This window comes from Lygodium microphyllum, chromosome 12, assembly GCF_053477565.2.
Source record: "Lygodium microphyllum isolate KBCC chromosome 12, Lygodium_microphyllum_v1.1.10, whole genome shotgun sequence".
NCBI lineage: Eukaryota > Viridiplantae > Streptophyta > Polypodiopsida > Schizaeales > Lygodiaceae > Lygodium > Lygodium microphyllum.
The window spans coordinates 48,170,834-48,189,365 of record NC_141146.1 but is presented as its reverse complement, the minus strand read 5'-3'; the positions used below and the strand labels follow the sequence as shown (position 1 = coordinate 48,189,365).

Genomic DNA, 18,532 nt, shown 5'->3' with positions numbered 1-18,532 from the left:
TACATTGCTTCATATATGATTTTTTACAAGAGTTGCGACTACAAAGAATGATTATAGAAAATATGTTTTAGAACTTTTTAGTAGAGTAGATCATGCCCAGGCATTCTCTTTTAGTGAGGAGCAGTTTTTCTCTGCATTAGACAATCTTGTGCCGTTGGCATGTTGAGAAACACAGACCTAGAACTAAATGAGCTATGGTGGATGCAAATTAAACACACGATACATGATTAGGATGAGAAATTGTAACTCGAGTGAATTAGGTTCCAAGATAGATTAGCTTGGACTCATAAACACAATCTTGAGTGACTCAAAATGATTTGTACCATTACCATGAAATGAGTGTCAAGTACATGCCTTAATATAGCTTTTTGGATAGTACCACTTTTCTCTGTGCTTATGGGATTTTGGACATCTCTTCCTAGAGCTTCTCAAGCATATATATTTGTCATATCTCTCATACAAAGCCACTTATGGGCAAGCCTCTTTTGGGCACACATTCAGCCTCTATGGGCATACATAATTTGATTTCTCAACACCCCCCCTCAAATGATGAATTTCTATCCTTGCTAGCTTTTACCCCCCCTTCATGATGACATGGCTCGGAAGACTAGCTCTTTGGTAGCCTAGTCAAGTTAAGGCTTGAAACTTTACATTTTTGGTAGGGTTTGTTACATCCACTTATGGGAAACAGATCCACTATGGGAAACAAAGATGATATGCGATGGAGAAGTTTTGTTTGTCAGCAGCGGAAATTTCTTCATCTTTTTGTTGCTTCTTTAGCATCTTTTACGTTTCTCGATCTTTTGGGTGTCTTTGATCTTCTTGGACTCCTTCTTGGTCTTCTTAGTTCTTTTTGTCTTCATACTCTTTACCTTGGTTATGCTCTTTGTCCCTTTTGTTGATGTGTAGTACATGCTTTTTGCTCTAGTTTTCTTGACACATTCTTTTTTATTAATGAACTTGAGATGGATACACATGAATACATTGTTTTGGCTTAGCAGATTCTCTCTAACATCCATGGCTTGGTGATTCATTACATTGGACTTGGGATACATGCATTTTGGGATTTTATGAATAGTGCAATGGCTTGGACATACAAGATAGATACATATTTCTTTGGATAGCTTTTGGGTTTGAAGTACATGGCTTGACATTTCATTGACATTGGACATTTTAGGATGGTGCAACCAAATAATTTTTGATGCAAAGAAAGTCTTACTAATTGGCATTTTCTGCCCAATGGCAGTGTCTAATCCCTTTTACAAAATGCTTTGACAAATATTGGAATGGATGTGTAGTGTTAGTGTAACAGACACTCGATGACATAGATGCTCAATGAGTTTTTACAAGGATTCAAGCACCTTTTTATGTGTGTGCAAACAAGATAAAATCTATTTGAGTGTGTATGAAGGCAAAGCTTAGTGTGAGAAATGATTGGTGTGAAGAGGCTTAAGTGATAAGGGTTTTCAAACCTTAGATAAAGTAAAAGGAAAGGTTAATGACAGTGAACGTGAGATGAGCAAAGATGGCCGCCAGAAAATGGCACAATTTCAACATGTCAAGATTCTGGTTGCAACTGTGGAGAGGTTCTAGCTTATTACTCTAGGACGTCACCCTTTCCTTTCCACAGGCTATGGCCTCCTCAGCCAGAGCCCACCTCATGGTCAAAACTGTCGCCCCATAATCCAATCGAGACACCCTTTCACTGTGCTATTCACCTGGCCCCTTTTTGATTGCTTGCTCCTTATGTATATTTTTGGACCTGAAAGCTTAAGAGAGACAGGAGGACTCTCTGATTTATGAGGTTTCCTGCAAATGCTATCAAGTACACCTTTAGTCCTACTACTGCATCAACTTGATGTCGTAAACCTCATAAAATCAAATCACAAAGGACTTTGCCCTTCTTGGACGGTCCACTAGCCCTGAGCTTCTAGCTTCTCTCTACACTCGCTGCAAAAGCTCCTCTTGGCCCTTCAAAACTTCCTTTTCATCCTGCAGCATGCGGCTCCCAGGCTTTTCTTAGTTGCCGAACTGCCTTGGCCTCCTAACTAGTAACCCCTTCCTACATTCTAGAAGCTGTGGTCGCTTGATGGCACTTGGAGACAATGTCCTCCTTGGCCTTCTCGGCCTTTTTGACACAGACTTCCCAGGTAATGAAGCTTTCCCAAGCTTCTTGATTGTCTTGACTAGCACCTTCTTTCTTGAGTAATTCCACCAGTACCTCCTTCCTTGAGCTTCTTTGCCTCGTACACACACTTGATGTTGGATGGCTTGAGAGATTAGAATGGAAGTGGACTTAGACAAGGAGAAGAATCAAAGAGGGACAGACTATAGAGCTTGCAAAGAAAAAAAAATCACACCACTAGCTACCTAGCTTAGTCATGGCTCTGATACCATGTTGAGAAACACAAACCTAGAACTAGATGAGCTATGGTGGACGCAAATCAAACACATGATACATGATTAGAATGAGAAATTGTAACTCAAGTGAAAATTTAGGTTCCAAGATAGATTAGCTTGGACTCATAAACACAATCTTGAGTGACTCAAAATGATTTGCACCATTACCATGAAATGAGTGTCAAGTACATGCCTTTATAGCTTTTTGGACAATACCACTTTTCTTCTCTATGCTTATGGGATTTTGGACATCTCTTCCTAGAGCTTCTAGAGCATACATCTTTGTCATATCTCTCATACAAAGCCACTTATGGGCAAGCCTATTTTGGGCACACATTTAGCCTCTATGGGCATACATCATTTGATTTCTCAACATGGCATAGAACACACATTGAAACCATCCATTTTCATCTTGTTACATCATCACACTACCACTTGATATGCCAAAAGCATCCACAAATACACGAAAGGGCTTCACCCAATCGGGTGAAATCACAATGGGAGCCTTTGAGAATAACAACTAGAGGTGTCCGAATGTCACATCGGCCTCTTCATTCCATTGGTAATAAGTTGCTTTAGGCACATGTGCCGATTTATTGAGTGGGACAACTAGATGTGCCAGAAGACATAGGTGGCAACCATGCCACTAGATTTGGCCTAAAAATAGAGTAACATGGATGATGAATCCAGTACTAGCACCTGCATTATTGCAGCCACTTTGTCTGGGTCAATAGCAATACCATTTTGTGAAATAATGTGGCCTGGCAAAATACCACCATGACCAACAAATACACATTTGAGGGGATTTGAGCTTAAACTTACCTCATGGCATCTGGTGAGGCAGAGCCAAAGATGCATTAAGTGGAGCGTGGCTTTTTCAAAAACTCTGAAATCGTCCAAGAAGATCCTCATGAAATTTGTGAGGTAGGGGTCAAAGATCTCTTGCATATCTCTTTGAAAGGATGCCAAAGCATTCTTAAGGCCGAACCACATCACTGTGCATACATATACTCCCCATGCAGTGATGAAAACTATCTTAGCTTGGTCTTCTAGGGCAAGGTGCACTTGGTTGTATTAGTTGAAACCATTGAGAAAAGAGTACATCTCGTGGCCATCTACTTCATCTAGTATGGAATCCAAGTAAGGGATAGGAAAAGGATCTGAGATTGTGGCTACATTCAGCCTTTGGTAACACCTTCTTTTTCAGAACAATGACGATCGGGGATATCGAATCCACACGATCTACTAGGGCAATGAAACCTACCCTTAGGAGTCGATTCAACTCATCTTCAACTAATTTGGCCATATGAGGATTCATTCTGTAGCATTGCATCCAAACTAGAATAGCATATCTGATTATGTCCAATTGTCCAGTAAGAGAATAGGCTTTTCGTCAAAGCTAAAATATGGCATACATCATGCAAAACAAGAGTACTACCTGAAGCACACTGCAGTTTAACATCACCAATGCTAATAAAATCCAATGCCAAGTTATTTCCTAGTCTCACAAAACCTATCATGCTGCGATAGGAATGAAACTAATCCTTATGTAGGCTAATATGAAAAGAAGGCCCCGAATCAAGTAGCCAACATTGAGAAAAAGTGGACAAAGCATCAACCAATTGACTAGCATCGAGAAGAAGCTGCCAAGATGTAATCATCATTAGAATCAGGCTCTAGGGTATTTATCTCCTCAATTTTTAGGTGAACTTACAGGGAAAAATGTTGCGATCATCAAACTTATCCTGCACTTTGCCCTTGCCTTTCTATGCTTATCATCACGTATCTTATGGCATTGTGGTCTGACATGACCTTTCTTCCCACAATAATGACATGTAAGAGAGGCCTTAGAACCACATGACTTACTATGGGACTGCCTGTAAGACTAAGATCTCTATGAATCTCTACCATGGTAGTCATTACCACTTTTACCATCGTCTATCCCAAACAGTCAATGTATGAGAAGTATGGGGCTAAATCCACATTATTTCTATTTATCTCCTCTTTGACTAAGGCACCCTAACAATCCGAGAGTTTCAAACCATCATTCGAAATATTAGTACACATGGTAGTACAACGGAAAGTATCCCATGACTTAGGAAGCGTTACAAGCAAGAACAAGGGAGGAAGATTATCATTGAAATAAACCTGTGCTAACAATGACAATATAAGAGTGGATTTACATAGCTCATCCAACTCATCTTAAGTATCTTGATTAATTCCTTCGAGCTTTACACTCTTGGTTTTCAAAGGCCTAACCTACTTCTTTTGAACCAACACTTGTCATATCTCCATCTTCCAATAGGTGAAGTTAGTGCCATTAAACTTTTTATTATTGAAAATAGCACTATCATTTGAAGAACCATCCATAATGACATTATGCCAATGCAAAATCCAAGAAAATGGACTACTGTAAATGACTGCAAATTATCCCCAAAAACTTAGCCAAAATAAGGGAAAAATAGAAGGGAATACCAATCTACCAACTATAAGCAATCGACTGTCAAAGTACAATGTGTGCTCTCTAAGACAATACTAGCAATTGTAATTACAACAATATTGAAATAAAGAGAGAAGTATATACTAATCCAACTTTGGGCAAATAGCCAATAAAGAAAGCCCTCACTTCCATGTATATCCAAGTAGCAACCTGGATATAAAGAGTATAACTAGCAGTGACTAAGCATAGACCACCGGTACCAAAGACTATCATGAACCCAAAGTGTCAGTAACCAACCCATACATCCCATTAGCATATAAATCATTGAAAAAATGGTGACAAAGGTAAGTGCTTGTATCCAAAGCATACGGAATCAAATCAACCCACAAGCAAGAGTAGCTGCATCGAGTAGCATATATGAGAGCATTTATATAAACCAAGAGTCCCACTATCTCAAAGAACCAAGCTAAATGAGATAAAGGATTGAAAGCTCTAATGAAGATAGCAAGTACCTCCCACTACACCAAATCTGAATGCCAAATGAGCAATACAAGCTCAAGACATCAAGTACATGACCATTTGGAATCCAAGATATATTCGAGAGCATGAAACCCAAGTAAGTCTTTAAACCTGTAATGTCGATGATTAAAGTAACTGAAGCATAAAGCGAAAGCTCCAAATCATCTATTGTAGCTCAAATTTGAGTGGTAAAGCCATCCATAATCATATTAGGGTCCACATATCAATGCTAGACATCATTGCATGTAAGCGGCATGCTCGAATAACATCAAGCCTCAATAGGCATAAGCTTATTGTAAATAGCTTGTTGTCCAAACTATTATTATAGCAATGAATTTTTGCAAAATGGAGCTAATCAAACTCTAAAATATCCAAGTAGCATACCAAGGCATAATCATAACATCCAAGCACCAAAATAACATCACTAAGGCATTAAACATATATAATAGAGCTCACTGTTTGTTGCACAAACCAAAATTTTTATATTTTTTGTGAAATAGAGAATTGAAAACTACACAAAATGAACTCTATCAGTCCTGAAATTTGTAGCTTTTGTCACGTTCTATGTTTCTAGCTATAGAACACCCGAATCTTATGCCATATGCAAAAGTTATGACCAAAATACGAAAGTACTATCAAGCTACCATAACTATTGATGACTTGTGTAGCATGCTTTGTATCCACTCAAAATGGATAAAATGGCTACTCCTTAGCTCAATAAGCACACAACAAAGATCGACTAAGTCTTGGGAAGCTCCTCGAAAAGCCGAGAGCAAGGAAGACTCAATGCATATCTCGAGAGGAAGAAATAGTTGCTACCATGAAACCTTGAGCTAAAGGTTTGAATCCGGGCTGAAGCAAAGGATAAAGAAGCTCAGTGAATGCCCATTCTAATACTAGTTGAAAGGTAGAGCCCAAGTGGGAGCACACAAGGAGAAGCAAGATAAACACTCCTAAATTATTTTAGAATTGTTTCATATATATTTCTTTCAATCTTGTAAGACCACTTATGGACTCTTAAACTCCCAAAAGTTACACTTAACGTCATAAGGCTTTGAGGTAACATATACTCGTGCGAACAAATTTGGTAAATGATTATTTCTCTTCAAATTTCTAATGTTAGCAAGTATTTTATGCTAATGGTATATCATGTATTGTTGTAGCATAACACATAGCACTTGTCTTCTCTTGGCTATGTAGACCCTTTAGCTCCCTTGTCAATCTTTATTCAAGGGACCCCTAATTTCCATTGTTCACTCATTGAAATGGAAATAGCTAGCCTTACTAGCAGTCCTGATACTAAAAGCTTATTACTACTACAACTAGATATAGCATATTGGTTGAAAATTTACCATATTTCCTTAAGTAATACTAAGTTGGCTTTTGCTAAACTTTAATTTTGTATGGATAATATTGATAGCCTAGCTAAGGAGGAGGATGAAACCAATCTTAACAATTCGCTCAACTCCTAAAAAAGTACTATCAATAATCTATTTAAACACACATATTTCTTTCATGGTGGACAAGACCTTAAACCTAAGAATCGATTGATATCGAAACCCCTTCCCTTATTACTAATATGGAAAGGAAGTCTCTTGCTCTTATTGATTTCTCAGAGAAGGATGTTGAATTCCTTAACACTACCTAGAAAACTCCTCATTGGGTAAAAAAAAAAGACCACGGTTCATATGTGGATGCATTATAGGATTTTGGAAATCCATCTTCATGCAAATAATCACCAACCTTAGGCATATGTGGCTTTAATTCTTAATGCACACACACCTTGTGAGATGCGGGTCCTTTTATTTGGGGAAATTGATGTGAGTGCTACAAAAATGAAATTTTCCAGATTGGCTCTTGATGGTATCTCCTCACTATTCAAGACCACCTTACTTAATGGTCCTATAACAAGGGCTCTCTTTGAACCAAACAAATGTCCTTCTCTATGTCCCTATATGGGGTATATGTGTCTACTAAGTCTACCAAAGCAAGTGAAAGTAAACATGACTCGAAGATTTCATATGGAGTTTTCAACTACCTCATGCCTTTTCTAAGGTGCTGATATGATCTCGCCAAGCATCATAAAGAATGAAAGAACAACTCAATCCTATGGTTTGATTATTCACTATCGCTCATCATGAACAATCTTGATGTGATATTTCTAGCTAAATCTCTATGGGGCTTGATGCTTCTCTGCTTCAAATAGCTTTTTAATGAGGCACATGAAGTGATAAAGGCATCATTTGTATTTTCTTATTATAGAGAATTGGTAATCACTGTTGCCATAATTTATCCAAAAATGGGAGTAATCTACTTGGAAACAAAAAAGGAGACGGTATCAAGCTTATTATAAGATGCTTCAATAAGCATAAAGAAAATGTTGCTGACAATACACCACCTAATCAAGGTTTTGGTTCTATCACTAGGGGGTAGTAGGTGACCGCAAGCACACTACCATCCTGGACACTTTGGGAGTCATTCTATTACAGCATATTCCTCACAAGTATCTAATAGAACTATTTCTAGCAACCTTAGAACGAAAGGCGTTGCTATAGAAAAGTGTGGATGTATGGTTAAAAAGCTACTCTATGATTGATTCATGTAGGTCATTATTTTGTAGCAACATGGTTGTATTCAATTAATGGTGCATAAACCTAAAGCTAGACTCATCCATACTAAACATGCCAATTGTTTGCTAGATAAAATTTCTCCTAGCAAATGTTACAATGAAGTCTTTGTTTTGGCTAGTCATCCCATCCCCATCCACCTATTTCAAAATATTGTGTTTGGATGGCACTTCCTAGAGTCTCTTGAGGCCCCGGTGTTTAAGAAAAAGTATATTCTAATAGTATGGATTGCTACTACCATGTGTACTCTAGTACCTTCCACCATCTAAACTCAAGGCATATTGGTACCACTAACCTTGATATTATCCATAGTACTCCCTTAAGAGAGCTTTTTGCTAAAGATCTCAATCATATCCATGTTAGACCTTTTGACACTAATGAAGCCAAGGATGCAGTGCTCAATGGTTTTTTGGAAGTTTGTCACATTTTCAATATTAATGAGCATGGTTTACTACCACTTTTTGATAATTATGTGAACAACATTTTCAGTTCCATGACTTTTGAATATATTGAGCTTGAGGATTATGGGCATGATTTAAAAATACTTTGTAGGTTTTTGCAAGCATTTTCACGACTTGGTCGTCCATACTCAACTCACAAAACAAAACAAAACGATATTCCAGGTATTGACAAAGCTACTACTAACCCCTCATTTATCTACAAAAAATTATATCTAGGATCCTGCTATGGAAGGATTTAATTGCAAGGATTTTGAGGATGTGAATGTGGATATACTGGCTCCTGCTAGTACAATGTAGCATTTGGCCAAGTGTGATTATCATACTATGTCTAATACTTATTGTTTACCTTATCTAATGGTTACATTCAAAGCACACAAAAATGATTTCAAATGGCTCACTAATGCTACTTTTTCTCTTTAATCTAATTGTACCATCAAGTGGAACTCTATTTTGGATATGTGCAAAGATAGTATGAAAGCCAATTCATCACTACTAAATAAAAAAGGGTTCCTTTGCTCACGATTAAAGATACACGCTTATTGGCCTGTTGATTTTGGGCAAGAAACCTTTATCAACATTTTGGATTCTATCCTTAGTTGTTGTTCAACATATATCTCTAAATGTTATGAGAATATACCACACCATGGGGAAAACATGCTCATTAAAGTAATTGATAATGTCATCTCTATGGCTTTCTCCTACATGAATACTAAGGTCATATTTATTGATTGAGGCATCTTGGACACTACCTAACCATAATAATTATGATGCCTTTCCTTTATCAGTTTGCCTTTCCATCAGTAGGTGGATTATTAACAATACTTTTATCACACTTATGAGAACTACTATTTGCAATGCTGCGGTATCCTAAAACTTTCCTCAAGTATTGGGGGTGGTTATCCCAAGGACCTCACCAAATGGGTGGTGATCCCTTAAGTTCCACCACTGGTTTGTCCCTTTACATGACATTATACAAAGTATTGGGGATGGTTATCCCAAGGACCTCACCAAATGGGTGGTGATCCCTTAAGTTCCACCACTGGTTTGGCCCTTTACATGACATTATACAAAGAGTTCTACAATTGTTTTCTATTGTGTGAATGGCTTTGGGAGAAGATTAACATTTTGTAAACACAAGAGAAATTTTTTATAGGGTGGAAGTATTGTGCCTAAAAGAAATGTCTCCTAGTTACCCTTATTTGTGGAAACTCACCCTTATTTTATTCAAACCCTAGACTCTAGGGTTTTCCTTTTTACCTATAAAAATGATGTATTTTTCCTTTTCTAATGTGGGCTATGTCTAAACTATGTTGAACATCTCCAATATGTGATGATGAGCTACTCTTCTTCTCCTCTCTCTGCACATACAAAGATGTATTGGGTTGGTGTTGGATCACTTTGGGCTGTGTCTATCTTCTCTCTTCACAAACAATGATGGCCATGTTATGTAATACATATATAAGGGTTGTTATCATTGTGGATTTGCAGTGTATATGCTCATTCACTATCCTTTTTCTAGTTTGTATCACCTCTTAATCTACCTATGCATTCTTTAAGGTTAAAACTTTGTATGTGTTGTGCTACATACAGAGACAATCGTTAAAGTGGGAGAAAGAGAGATGCCTTGCATAGCTCTCTTGGATCATGGTTCTGAAATCAATGTTATGGCACATAGCTTGTATGGGAGTGGAGGTTGGCCGATTGATGTAGATCCGGGATGGCGCATGCGAGCAGTAAATAATTCATCAGGGGATCTTTATGTGGCTTGTCCGAATGTACTTGTGACTATTGGAGATGTTAGGGATGAATATCATTTTTTTGTGTAGGATTCATGTAGTTATCCCGTGATTTTGGGGCAGCCCTATATTTCGGAATCAAGGCTCGAAATAAAAGCCTTGGATGATGGTTCTTCATATGCTCAGGTTCGGAGTAAAGACAACACACTGTTTGTGTGAATCATCCTCGCAATTGGGATAGGCTGCGGGATAATCCTATGCCACCTAATGCACGAGAGTTTAAGGGTTTTTAGATAGCACTGTTGTAAGTGGGAGGCTATGGCAGTGCCTCTAGGAAGATAATTATGCCTCCAAGAAAGGGGGAAACTGTGTTTGTGTCTGGGTTGCAGGAATGGACATCATGTAGTCTTGGCAGTTTTAAGAATATTTCAGCCATGTGTAGGGCTGAAAAAAAAGTAGGATGGGCTGGAAAAGAGCTGAAGACATATGGTTTGATGGTTGCAAATGAGAATATTTCAGGGCTATTTTCAAGACTAGTTGATGTTGATACAATGGCTGAAATTTTTGCAACAGTTAATGCTAAAAACATGACAAAAAAAAAGGTTATTTATGTTGACACTTTAGAGACGTATGAAGTCATTCAAGAGTTTGCTAAGCATGAACATGAGAATATGGAAGAAGAAAAGGTAGAAGATGAAGACATTGACATGGTAGAGGATACTTCTTTTGACACTGTAGATCTATAAGACTTTGGCACATGCCGGAGGATGTGCAGGTTAAGAGGGGGTGGATGTCATACTGCTACGCGGTCATATAGTGAAAAAATCTAGAGTGCAGCTTTCTTATTGATATAGAGAGCCAATGCCATATTAGCCATTAATGTGAGTGTTCGTAGTGTGGATGGCCCAAAAATACTAGGTTTTTAGACAAGTTTAGTAATTTTTTGATATTTTAGGTATTATCTCTTGTAAAAATCCAAAAACTGTGGATAACTTCTACAATAGGATGACATGTAAAAGAAACCAAGTAGCTTTCAGCCATTTTGGGAGGATTTTATATAAAAAGAAGGATTGGCGAAATCGTGCGACGTGCAATCACAGTTTTTAGGCAGTGAACATCACTCTGGGAGATGAAGAAGGGGTGATGTGACAGAATTCTGGCCAGGTTTCTTGGTATTTTACCGTCCTTGGAGCCAATGGAAGCATCGGATTGGCGGTTTGAGTAGCATAGTGGAGGGCATTGTTTTATGCACGTTTTTGTCTACAAGAGATTTATCTTCTCATAATGCAGAAATAAATTGACAGGCTTTACCTCTGTGAGTATTCTTCTACATCTTCTATTTCTTTGAGCCCCTTTTCTTTCCTCTACTCCTCTCCCTGAATCTGCCTTCACCCTACTGTCTCTTACCCTTGCGGTAGACTTTCGATCCCAAATGCTTCGACAACACGCACGTGTATGTACCTTAATATAGAATATATAATATATATGATTTATGATTGTGATATATAATTACATGTATATGATATATATAATTATGTACACAAATAAGTTTATTAATGATAAGAATGTACAAAATTACGTGCATATAAATAATCATTATTATGTATATAAGCTAATGATTTTATCAATTATTTAATATTAAGGTGCTATCATATATTTAATATTTTATATATAATTATAAATTCAATTACATAATTATATATATATAAAATTTTAATTTTAACGTGTGTGTGTGTGTGTGTGTGAGTGTATGCACACTTTGCATGGTGTAGGTACAATGTGAAAAATATCCTTGATTTCATTCTAGAATCATATGGAAAAAACATTACATCATCAACAAATAACTTTTATTAATCTAATGTATGAAATGCATAACTAAATATGATGCCAAGAATAATAAAAGCTTTGTGTGTGTGTGCACGCATGTGCGTGAGTGCACACACACACACACACACACACACACACACACACACACACACACACACACACACACACACACACACACACACACACACACACACACACACACACACACACGTGTACGCATGTGTGTGTGTGTGTACCTATCTTTTCTTCTCATGATAAAGGGGATTTCTATTGTACAAGAACTTCTTTAACTCAACTAAGATTCAATAAATAGTATTATATCGTCAACAAGCAATAGTTTTCCAATAACCCCCTCAAGAATCAATCGTCAACATTTCAAGGCCGGACCTTCTCGTGTTAGCTTATGTTTCTCCTTAGCTTCACTCGTAATGATCCATTATTGATTGATGATGATTATTAATCAAGAAGGGCAAAAAAGTGCCATGACCATTATTAGTGGATGATGATAATTAATTAAGGAGGCAAAAGAGGGCCTCAACCAACAAAGCCTAGAAATAAGATAACCATAGCAAACCATCTCTAATCCTCATAAGGATTGCACTAGGCAATTTTGTCCCATATATGATGCCAAATAATTGGTTGTATCAAGAAGATCTCAAATGATGCTTTTATACTAGGCAAACATACACTTAACATATTTTACATGTGATAAATATTCATTTTGATGGTTGAGCTTTACTCCAAGATTTTGCCACCAATGGTATATCATCATATAATCACCCAAACAAGAATGCCCATGTCAATCTCATACCTCTCTTCCAAAGAGATGTGTTAGAAATATATGTGCTGCTATATTTAGTGTTGTGGGGTTCCTCTCATGGACACTCATAATGAGTCCTTGTCTCTTGTCAGTTAAGATAAATTCCATGAAAATGAGATCTTATTTATTCATTTTTATGGAATTTCAGGGTGTTGCAAAATAAAAACTTGTGACATGTAGTGCATGTGTAACAAGTCACTGTTACGTGACAAATACACAAATGAAAATCCACCAAAAAAAAAATAACTTCATATATTCATAGTAGTTATGATAACATTATTATGTGGCCAAAAAAACAAATGAAAGCTCAAACAAACAAACAAATAAATAACATCCTAATTCATAGGTATCGTACCATTGTTCATATTTCTCTCAAGTCTTGTCTTGTAGCCTATAGAAAGCCAATCCTATTGACACCTCACACATTGTGTCCTAAACATTGTTCACTCTCTTGCTTGGTGTTTCACTCTCAACTTAACTTGTTGTGAGTGTTCTTGGTGACTCCTATTGGGGTAACTTGTGTAATCACCATTGTTAAATTGCTTTCCATTTGTCCTCATTACTCTTATTTGTGCTTTTAGATTGTCTTATTACTCAGTACATGATTGTACGATGTCATCTCTCTCTCTCTCCCACCACACTTTCACCTAGTGGTTGGTAATTGGTAGTTGTGCATTCCCCTTGCCTTTTGGTTGTAAAAAACCTCACAAAGATCAAGTGTAATTTGACCTAACAACTTATAAGGGTGAGTTTTAAGTTAGTTTTGAGCTCTTATACCAAGTACCTTAATATATTTAGACCAAGTGGCTTGAACTCTCATATCTACTACTAGTGTCTTGTATGTTAGCTACTTGTGCTAGAACTTAATAAGAATAGTATGTAAAGATTTACAACCAAAGTTTTTCAACACAAACCTAAAGCAACATCTAAGTCGATTAGGACATTGGGTGGATTGCATATGATCCAAATATTTAAGTCTTGGATCAATGATTTTCAAGGGTATGTACAAAACTACTTCATTATTGACAAGGTATGGAGGAGACAGGCTCGTGAGCAATTGTAATACCAAAACAAAATGAAATCGACTCGAGGACATATCCCAAACTCGGGAATGTCCCTTATTTTGTTACCTACTAAGAGACACTTAGGGGGACTTGTGCTCCCTTTCAAGAATGAGAAAGGACATGGCCAAGGGATGGCTAGAAAATACATCCACCTTGTTACAAATGAAAATGGGGACAACCAAGGAATGGGCACGTTTACATAAGTACTTCTTGTAATGAAAATCTTGATGTGTGCCTTTTATCTAATACACATTTGAGGCACCTCAAAGTACATTATACATATATTTTTTCTTCTTTCATGTTGATTGCGACATCTTCTCTCACACATACATACACTAACAATGTTTATGTTTTTGAAGCCAAATATCTTGAATGTTAAAAATGTATGGAAAATTATAAATCTCATTTTTATACTTTTAGTCTCACCCCACCCCACCCCACCATCCATCCCTTTGATTAGGTTGTGCCACGTATATTCAACTTTCTTGCATGGAGAGATTGCATTGTTATCATATTCATAACAGAAGTTTAAAGCAATTTGCTTTCGACTACTTATAACTAACTCAAGTAAAAGTTGGTTGAATATACTACCAAATGTTTGAAAAGGTGAGGCAACCATTCACATTTGAGGCATGATATACGATGTGTCTCTTGTTGACTTTACTTTTACAATCGTCGAAGGAGAACTAAAAAAACTTCCTTTAAGTTAGTTTCAACTTTTCACCACTAAAATCGTGAATCAGATCCACTTTATCTTTACAGAAGTTATTCATTATCTTTATAAACAATGATTTAAAATCACTTGCCTTTGTAGAAAGTTTCAAATTTCTTTATGAAGCCTACAATAAACAAAGGGACCATTCCACTAGTATTGTTCCCCATTGGTTGGAAAAGCGTTTTTAAAGATCATGCAAAGTTTTTAGTATATGCACAGTCTAATTTTGATTGCTCTCATGTATATGAGGCTATGTTCGACCGGTTTTGCTTATCAAATTTCATTGATATCGTTACACACAAACGGATAAATGAAAGGTGTCCCAAGAACCTATTTTTAATGTATCAATATTGAAATACTTATGATTGGGCTTGTCCTAATTTTTGCACCCCTAATGGTGATGCATTGTTAAACCACTCAATCTAGGTTTTGCGACCCCAATGGTGATGCATTGTTAAACCACTCAATCTAGGTTTCGACCAATGACACTGCTCCTCCTAGTTATGATTAAGATCATGGGAAGGTGCTTCCAAACTTCATGACGCGCGTTTGAAACTTTCATGCCCTTTTTATACCCCTTTGGCAACTTAGCGTGGGAAACCCCTCTAATGCCAATTAAAATTAAACCCTTCATTGGTTAAAAAGCCTTGTAACCACCTCCTCTCGTCTTCCTCCTTTAATAATACATTTCAACAATTTCAATAATTCCTTCCAAAATAGAAAAGTTAGGCCCTTGACGTGCAGTGGAGTTGTGACCAAAGAAAGGTGTCCCTTAAACAGTGAATAATGCTCAGTAAAGCAGTTATTTCTTATCAGTAGCAGTGCTACGGAGGACATAAAAGCAGGCTTTTACTTGACAGGGGAGCAGTGAGCAGGTATGGGTCATGAGCCATGACTCATGACTTGACAACTTACAAGGGGGAGGTGGTCAACACTGGCAGGTGCTTCACTGCCTTGTAAATTGTTCCTGAATTAGCTGTGATCAGATGGGCCTTTCTGGAATCAGCTTATCTAACCTGCAGCCTGCACCTTTGGAAGGACTGCTTTGAAGTTGACTCAGACAGCCCTCTCTGTCCCTCCCTCTCATGTTCTTTCTGTCTCACCTAACCTCAGTATCAACAGAAATGAATGACCTCTCACAGCTTTATCTGAGGAGAAGAGCATACCTATAGAAGGAGGAGGAGCACCAGCAGAGAGACAGAGCAGCCCCTGGGAAGGTGCTTCTGGCTTGCCACCATGCTTCTTTCCCATCCCATTGAGGAGGCAGACACCCACAGCATATTTGGAAGCTTCACAGCCGAAGAATTCTATGAGAAGCATGGAGTCAAGCATGAAGAGGAGTACATGACCAATGCCAGGGGCATGAAGATCTTCACTCAATCGTGGCAGCCCACACGAGGCGGCCATATCAAGGGTGTCGTGCTCGTCCTCCATGGATTCACAGGAGACAGCAGCTGGAGCATCCAGTTGACCTCCATCGGCATCGCTGAGAGAGGCTTCTGTGTCTATGCCTTGGATCACCAAGGCCATGGGCGCTCTGACGGCCTCCGGGCGCACATCCCTGACCTGACCCCGGTCGTTGATGACTGCATCATGCTCAGTAACAAGATCCGACAGAAGAGACCAAGAGGGAGAATTACATCAGCGAACGGCACTGACCTTGCAGGAAAATCTAATCCTGACATTCCTGACGCAGAGAATCCTAGCCCTTGCCCATATTTCCTGTTCGGGGAGTCCCTTGGCGGCGCCATAGCCCTGCTGATGCATTTCAGAGAGCCAGACGCATGGGATGGCATCATCCTGAACGGGGCAATGTGCGGCATCTCGCAGAAGTTCAAGCCGCCATGGCCGATGGAGCATCTGCTTGGCGTCGCAGCGGCGCTGATACCGACGTGGCCAGTGGTGCCGACCAAGAGCATAGGGCCTGTGTCATTCAAGGAGCCATGGAAGCTCGAGCTGATGACCAAAAACCCGAGCAGGATAACCCTGAAGCCGCGGCCGGCGACGGCACGCGAGTTCCTGAGGGCGGTGGCAGAAATCGAGTCGCGGCTAGAGGAGGTGAAGGTGCCACTGCTGATCATCCATGGGGAGCTGGATGTGGTATGCGACCCTGCAGGGGTCTCTGCTCTGTATCAGAAGGCCAGCAGCTCTGACAAAACCCTAAAACTGTATGAGGGCCTGTGGCATCAGGTAGTTGGGGAGCCCAAGGAGAACCTGGATATTGTTTTCTCTGATATCATTGCTTGGCTTGAAGCAAGGTCTTAAGAAAGATTAACCAGTGATGGGTATTAATTACTATCATATGTGTAGTCGTCATTCTTGCAGGATGAAACCTCCCATGCTTTCACTATTTTCATCATTCTTACAGAGCTACATTCATCAGAGCTTTATATACTTGCATGCTTTACTATTTTCATCATTATTGCAGAACTATTATAATATAGCCTATTATACCAGCTTAGACCATCTTCCCTTCCCCAAAGCTATCACAACACACACACACACCCACCCAACCGATTAGGCTGCCGCTCCTCGATTGGGCACCTTTGAGGTGTTTGCACCCTCGAGCAAGAAATAATGGGGTAGTCCCGTATCCGTCGATAGGCAAAAAACACATTACAAAAAACATTGTCCCAAAGGGTTGTGATACAATGAGGTGTTTAACATGTGTTTAACATACCAAACTTCAAAAAAGTTTGGTGAATGAAAATATTGCTTGCCTTCCCATGTGGGTTTGGTACCCATCGAACTTGTCGCTGAAGGTGAAGGTTGGTGAAATGCATTTGAGCTCTTCCTTCCCATGAAGTTGATTTAAACAAATATCTCTAAGTCTCTATTAGTGCCACACATGCTTTAGGTATCATATTATATAATTGGCTTATCCTCAGAAATCTCATTGATTTGATTAATAGCGGCACAAGTTTACACATGAATTTAGTTCTTCAGCCATCTTAATCAGCATCAACTTCTAGATCTTTGAGCCATACTTAGCTGGTTTTGCATGATTGCACTTGTGCTTGAGTTGGCATAAAAACACCCAGTTTTGGTCCTTTGAGCGAGAGAATATGCAAAGTTAACTTGTGCTTGCATTGGCATACAAATGCACCCTATTTTTATGGAGGGTGGAAAGTAGCTTGGAAATTGTTGAGGGAGCTACATTGGACTCTTGATGTGTAAGACTATCATGTGAGTCTACTATAATTCTTGAGCCATCTCGAGTACAGGCCAATTATGTGAGAGGTATCTTTAGCTATTGAGAGTGAAAAACATGAAAGAGAAATGTCCATCTTAGTCCTAGTGCGTTGAAGTCTCGCAGAGGCCAACATTTTGGTTTCATGGCCAAGACAAAGATGGAATCTGGTCTCTCAATGCGCATGTTATTCTTGTTGTGTTAGAATAGAAAGTAGTGATAGCTTGAAAGAATGGCATAATACATGCTCTCTCTTGGCGAAGACATAGCTAATCTAAGTTGCATATATATCTAGCTTCAAAATGCTTGAAAGTTGGACCAAGAGTGGAAGCACAAGTGGAAGCAAGAGCTATGGAGGTTCAAGCAAGAGAGAGCAATACAATATGTGGAAATGTCAAAAATCACAATGTGTGACTTGCCTTTTGTTATTCTATTGACATGTAAAGAGTAAATAATAAAGTGATAGTGACGAGTGACCGCTACCTGTAGTGTACATGTGCAGACGATAAGTACAAGTAAATGTAGTTGGCTAGGCACATGCCACCTTTAACCCCTAGCAATCTCCCATTTAAAGGCGAATGTGCATGAATGTGAAGAAAACAAGAAAAAAATAACAAAGTACAATGTGTATATATAAGTATAATAAGTTGAGGAATAGATGCCATCTCATCCTACGCCCATCATCTTCCTAAGGAAGGGATAAGGTTTAAGTAGGAGACTCTTAGTGAGCAGA

At 38.6% G+C, this 18,532-nt stretch overlaps 1 protein-coding gene across 1 annotated transcript; it reads left to right on the top strand.

Moving 5' to 3' along the window:
* Positions 1-15,529: 15,529 nt before the first annotated feature.
* On the top strand, positions 15,530-16,959 carry LOC148027731 (caffeoylshikimate esterase-like). Its single transcript, XM_087689426.1, has one exon. It carries the CDS (start codon positions 15,846-15,848, stop codon positions 16,872-16,874), a length of 1,029 nt encoding a protein of 342 aa, XP_087545552.1. The 5' UTR covers positions 15,530-15,845; the 3' UTR covers positions 16,875-16,959.
* The last annotated feature ends 1,573 nt before the right edge of the window (positions 16,960-18,532 follow it).

Bases quoted from the DNA above. Each gene is read 5' to 3' on its own strand.
- LOC148027731 (XM_087689426.1), top strand. From the start codon at position 15,846: ATGCTTCTTTCCCATCCCATTGAGGAGGCAGACACCCACAGCATATTT.